This window comes from Castanea sativa, chromosome 8 (genome assembly GCF_040712315.1).
Source record: "Castanea sativa cultivar Marrone di Chiusa Pesio chromosome 8, ASM4071231v1".
Taxonomy (NCBI): Eukaryota; Viridiplantae; Streptophyta; class Magnoliopsida; order Fagales; family Fagaceae; genus Castanea; species Castanea sativa.
This window is the reverse complement of record NC_134020.1, coordinates 1,837,479-1,844,091: the sequence shown is the minus strand read 5'-3', so window position 1 is coordinate 1,844,091 and position 6,613 is coordinate 1,837,479. Positions and strand designations below refer to the sequence as shown.

At 34.1% G+C, this 6,613-nt stretch overlaps 1 protein-coding gene across 1 annotated transcript; it reads right to left on the bottom strand.

Moving 5' to 3' along the window:
- Nucleotides 1–3,683: 3,683 nt before the first annotated feature.
- Nucleotides 3,684–4,613, bottom strand: LOC142607624 (uncharacterized). The gene is made up of 2 exons (XM_075779181.1): nucleotides 3,994–4,613; nucleotides 3,684–3,810 (listed from the first exon to the last, which is right to left on the bottom strand). Exons 1-2 carry the CDS (start codon nucleotides 4,611–4,613, stop codon nucleotides 3,684–3,686), a joined length of 747 nt encoding a protein of 248 aa, XP_075635296.1.
- Nucleotides 4,614–6,613: the final 2,000 nt, after the last annotated feature.

Here is a 6,613-nt window from a genome sequence, read left to right as displayed (position 1 = left end):
TATTTTTCTAATAAGTCCAACTTAAATTCAAACTAACCATTATCATTTTTTTAAACAAAATTATTTTTTTTAATCCAAATTTAACAAGGAATGAAACTCTATCTCTCTAACAAGTCTATCCTAAACTCAAACTCAAACTTAAACCGAAACTTTTGACTTTTTGTTAACCTCTCTAGAACTTGCCACATCATTATTATTTTTTTGTTAAAAGAAAATTATTTAAATTTTTTATACGTCATTATAATTTATTTTATTTTTTAATTTCTTCAATTAGATTGAAAAAAAAAAGTAACAACTTAAAAATACAAACATAAATTGTATCAATCCAAAGTAGAGTTCTAAAGAACACAAAATTTCAATGAAAAAAAAAATTACACCAACTAACCGTGTATATATATATATACATTCTCCACTTAAAATGAGTCTAAGTAAAAATCAAATACCTTAAAATTCTTGAACTCTACGCTAATACCATGTGTATATTAAACGTTTTTTTTTTTAAATTTTTGGAGGGGGATATATACAAACGAAGAATGTATACGATCAGGTCTTTTTTTTCTAAAGATGTAATTAAAAACTGGATGCTACTTCGAAACCCACTTTTTTGAAACCCTAAGATTGAAAGGATAAAAACAAACTGTAGGGGCAAGATGGTCTGAATACGCCTTTGGGCCTTGGGCCTGCTTTAGGGGCATGTATCTGTCCGAGCAGAGCTTTGAAGCCTGCCAGTAAACTATTGCTAGAAAGGTTGATAGGGGTTGTCCGAGGAGGGGCCTCTCCTCGGCTAAGTCAAGTAAAGATCGTACGGTATGTCATAGTGTTTGGATAGAGAATTCTGGAAGGTCTGTTGGGTAAAAATACGTTCCACACAATTATAAAGAGTAAGAACGTATGAGAAGTATCAGGGGAAAAAGCTACTATCACCGCATTAAAGACTTTGCACCTATCCCACTGGCCGCATTAATGGGAAAATGACCTCTGAACAGCAGTGATCAGCCTCACAACTATTATTTGAAGACTTTAAGAGGGTGGTGGATGTGACAAGTATCTGAATTGGTGATTTGTGTCACATGTGGAAGGTGGAGGAAAGCGGAAAGGAGATATAAAAGGAAAAGATAGGTACTTAATATGAAAAAGGAGGAGAAGGGAGACATTGGATATATTATCTTCAACTGTATTCTATTGTAGGGGGAAGGAAGAAAGAAAAGGACTTTGTACACACCATTTTTAACTAGAATTTATTATTGAGAGAACAAAGAGCAAGACAAGTCATCCTCGGCTTACGTCCGAGGAGAGTTTTTGTCATATAATCGCATCATTGCACATGTATTGGCGATCTAGCTCATCATATTTGTTATCCAATATTCTCAAAACCTAGGTTTCAAGCCCACGCTCTACAAATTTCATTGTATAAGGCTTTTTGGGCCTGAACCCATCACTCGGTTGGGTCTAGGTACAAATTATGTACTTACACAAACCAACATCACAATCTGAATTATATTATTAAACAGATTGAAAGAGTTTTTATTTTAATTATATATATATAATAATAATTGAACTCTTTGAATACTAAAAGATCATGATATATTAGAACTTTGGGAGACTAACTGCTTGGTGGAAAAATTATTGGCACGAGCATAAATGGCTCTCAGTGGTGACGGCTTGATTGGTGAAGAAGAAAAAGAAGTCGCATCATATATATATATATAATTTCAATCTCAAGTCTCAACAACAAGCTATTATTCTAGGGTGAACTTGGCACTAGGTTTAACCCACCAATAGATTGTTTCATCTAAATGATTCTATTGTGTTTTAACTACTGACTTTTAGGTTAATTTTTTGTAACATTTAAAATTTTCTTGTAGATTTTTAACAATTATAGCAAAAGATTATTCTTTTGAGGGTAGAATATCTTTCTTTTATATTTCTCTATGTGTAATTACTTTCTTTTCCAATAGTTTGTAGGCACCGAATATTCTAATTCTTTAGTTTCATCTGAATTTTTGGGTTTTTTTTTTTTTTGCATTATATGAAACCGTTTGGCATATTTCAATGACATCTTTCTCTTATATTTCTCTTTTGTGTGTAATTACTGTAGTCATATATATATATATATATATATATATATATATATATATATATATATATATATATTTTTTTTCTGTTGTTTCAATAATTCTAGGTTTAGAATGTTCTAATTTTTTAAAATTATGTTTTTGGCATTTTAGAAGTTTTAACGTCTAACTTTTTGCTTTAATTTTAGAAATATCTGATCATGTTTGATTGATTTCAACAACTATACCATGGGTAATTCTTTTTCATCAAATTGTAACACAAATTCAAGTCAGATAGGAGCAATTTATGCAATTGTATAGTTCCATAATCAATTTAAGTTCTCGTGCATTGCACGGGTTAGTGGATAGTAAATCATATAGCCAAACAAATTGTAACTAGCATTTTTGTTAGTGAAAACAAAATAATAATGGAAATAATACAAAGAAAAACTGAATAATACTTTTGAATATTATTAATTTTAAGAGAAAAATGACACAAAGTGTACACTTCTACTCTTCACCTCTCCCTTGCGTATGTATCTAGCCCAATATTTGAGTCAGTTCATATTAGCCCATTAATCACCACAATTAAAAAGAATAAAATAGTCTCTCTCTTTTTTAATATGGGATTAAACAATTTTACTAACTCCTCATCTTCCATATTTACTCCCACATCTTTATATTTATATTGTAATATTTATTCATTTCAATTAATTAATATTAAAATACTCCAACAATTTTCATTAATATATATATCACACGTGTTTTCCTTGCCAAACTACCCAACCAAATGGAACTTCGATGAATGTTGATTCTTCAAACTGGTTTGAAAGAAAACAATGTTCATAATAAAACCAGAGTTTATACTTTATGGATAACAATGCCAATCAAACCATAACTATGTTGGTTCGTAACCTCTGAAGAAAATAAAAGTTATTGAAACTTAAAGCTTGGGATTTTTTTTTTTTTTTTGTTGACAAACAAGGACCTTGACAGCTTGGGATGTTGTTTCTACTAATACTTGGGATCTATTCCCACACATTATGATTATATCCCCTGCTTAATTAGATCTCTTCATCTGATGGGAATGGGCTGGATTGGTTCAGGTCCTCAACCGGCTGATGAATCCGTTAGTAAATTAGAATGTTCCATATGCTTGTTATTATACAATTTCCTCCACCTAACGCACCGACATATATAAGAAATTTTATATATTCTATTATTCAATTTAATATATTGCATATATATACATATATGTTTCACTAAATTTGAGCTATATTTTTTTATAATAAACACGTTCCTACCCGTTCTCTTAAAGTTCTATATTCTGTTTTTTAATGCAATTGCGTGGTCAATGCATAATAGCCTAAGTCCTAACTCCTAATGAAAAGTAAACAACTAAACATTGGTTGTTAAGGTGTCCCTGCATGACTAGGGTGGAATACTCAACCTGTACACAGTACACCACTTAAATCATAATTTTTATTTATTTATTAATTTATTTTGTTTATCAGGGTACACAAGAAATCATTAATTAAGCATCAAGATTTAAGACATGATTTATGGAATCACGCACTCTTTTTTTTTCTTTTTTTTTTTTGAGAATCCGTTCCAATGTCTTATTATTAATCAAGAAATATGTTTATCTGCTGAAACAAAAGTACTGATATCTAGAGGAACAGACTCCATTGAAACAGTTAAAGAAGAACAAAATCTAGCTCTCTTTGCCAAGATATCATCAACAAAATTACCTTGCCTATAGGTATAAGAAAAACTAAAACTCCCTAGAGATTTTGCATACAACAAAGTGTCTTGAATAAGATGGCCAAAAGCAAATTGAAACATATCACCTTTCTAAAGAGATTTGATGATAGTTTCCGAGTCTCCTCCCAATATAGAATCACGAAAACCTACTTCATGGACAAAAATTGCAACTCACCTAGCTGCTAATAATTCCAAAAGAGTAACCAAAGAGGGCTGTGGTATTTTTTCCGACAAAGCTGCGATCACTTCACCTTCATGGTTTTGAATCACAATACCCAAACCAGCTTCACCCGTATCATGGAACATGGCACCATCGAAGTTTGTTTTGTACCCAATCCGGTTTGGTAGTCTCCATTTCATTCCTGCAGACCTGGACAGCTGCAACTTTGTCATCCTAACAAGTTTGTGAAGAGATAAATATCTCTTTGCCTCGAACACAACCCGATTCAAGGGGAGGACATCTTGCTTCAATCTAACTTTGTTTCCCCGAGACCATAAGAACCAGGTGATGACTGCAAACAATTCTAGCATATGAGGCTTTTCAAGAACTAAATCCAGCAGGTTCTCAAAAGTACCATTCGAAGCTAAATGCCGATTAATCCAATGGAAATCTGCAACCCAAACCTGTCGAATTGATGCACAATCCCAGAGAGCATGAAGACTTGATTTGGGCTGAGTAGAACATTGGTGGCACATATCTTCGTCAATGATTTTTCTTTTCTTCAGATTCTCCTTCGTCAGCAAGGCATTAGTACAGGCTTTCTGCATGAAATGCTTTATTTTTCCCCAACACATTTGATTTCCAAATTTTTTTCTATTAGAAATTGGGCTGGTTTTGACCCAACCCATAAACAATGGCCTATGGATCGTCCATATGGGTTATCTGATAAGTAAGTTTAAATTTAAACTAACTGATATTGATATGAGTTATCAATATCAATAGTAGGGTAATTTACACTTAACAAATATTGATATGAGTTATCAATATCAGTAGTGGAGTAATTTAAATTTAACAGATGAGATCTTTTAGGGATCACATATATCTGATAGTAAGTGAATCTCTACTAGTATTTAAAATACTCCTATATCAGTTAGAAAACAGATGATAGACACAATGAGTGAACATACGTATAGTTTTGAGTGCTCTCTCAAAATAAGCCATCTCTCTAGGACACCATCAATTGGTCCCTAGAATTTGGAGCGTGGAAATTAGGAGACTCTAGTAGCCTCTCCAGTGACTTGGAGGTGTTCCACAAAGGAGATTGTGAGGAGTTCGTAAAGCAAGCAAAGGACAAGATTGTTGAGCTTTGTGGAGCCTAGTTTATGTTTGATCCGGTTGACGACCCGACCCGAATAATGTTGCGTGGTTTTTAATGGAAGATTTTTCTGAGGCTCAATCCATGGAGCGGAGGCTTGGGCCGATAGGCCCAATAAAATGCAGTTTTTTGTGATTAGGGTTTGTGTAGACGGTTTTGAGAGAGAAAAAAAGGACTGTAGCTGCACTTTGTATTTTTCCCTAGTAATAGTGAAATCCCTGCAACTCCGTGGACGTAGGCAAATTGCCGAACCACGTAAATACTGTCTTGTGCGTGTGATTATTTTTCTTTGGTGTATGTTTTCTCTATTTTTTTGTTTCTCACAGGTTTAGGAATTCGTGGAAATTCCCTACACAATCAAGTTTCTTTGATCCCTCATGAGTTCAAAAACTCAAAGCAACACTTGATCCTATACCATATAATATGCTCATGATTATGTTGAAAAACAAATTCCTCATAATTGCCCGGGCTATGAGCCATAAAATAAATGGTGTGTTCTAAATAATCTTCCCCAGACACTTATGTCAATTCATTCACACTTGACCACTTTCCTAGACATGCTTCCCAAGACCGTATATATGATGGCCCTGAGATGACATGCTAAAGTAGCAACATTAAGCATTCACTTCATGACATAGTTCTAGGTCGAAAAAAGGGCACAGAATGGACCATATAATGGTCGACTAGGGCTCACATAGTGACAGAGTAGGGATCTATCCAATCACTCCTTAATTGGTCGGCTATAGCACATACAGTATAATTTGTATGCTACGGTGGAGCTCCCACTCAACTAGGCCTGTCACACTTAAACACCGTACAAATCTTAGTCCAATTTCCATGAAAGCAACCAACCTGAGTTTCTCAGCACAATTACACATCAAGTTCCTGTCCAAGATCTCACATTTGGCTTTATCCAGGCTTCATGAAGTTGTGGATACACTTCAAGTGCGACTTCCATAAGTCTCATCTTAGCCTAGCTAAGGCAACATTCATTATATTATCTTGCATGCCTCCCTAAGCGCCAAGATGATCACTTACTTGATTTACAAAAAAACAAAGTGATCACTATATCTCATCCTGCACGCTACTCAAGCGCTAGGGTGATCGTCTATGTGAGTAGACCAATCTAAGCCTAGTGACATATTCTCAAATAATGTGTGCTCAGTATACAATATCAATCACATCACAAGATGAATCAAAATGAATAACATCATTATTGCATAAAGTATGAATAAACATAAATGTCCATAAGGTATCCAAAAACATATCCAATCCTACAAAGTCCCAAACTCCTAACATGAGCTTGAAAGGCATCTCTAGCAATGGCTTTAGTAAGTGGATCAGCCACCATCCTGCTAGTGGAGATATGTTGGAGGATCACCTCTCCTTGTGTAATAGCAAGACGAATGTAGTTATAACGAGTTTGTATGTGTTTGCTTTTGCTATGATACTTGGGATCTTTAGCATGAGCCAAGGCTG

What these genes read in the sequence shown, in the direction of transcription:
- LOC142607624 (XM_075779181.1), bottom strand. Translation starts at nt 4,613, where the DNA reads ATGTGTTGGGGAAAAATAAAGCATTTCATGCAGAAAGCCTGTACTAAT. An exon ending in TTGGAATTATTAGCAGCTAG is followed by an intron (nt 3,811 to 3,993) that starts GTGAGTTGCAAT and finishes TTATACCTATAG; the next exon opens with GCAAGGTAATTTTGTTGATG.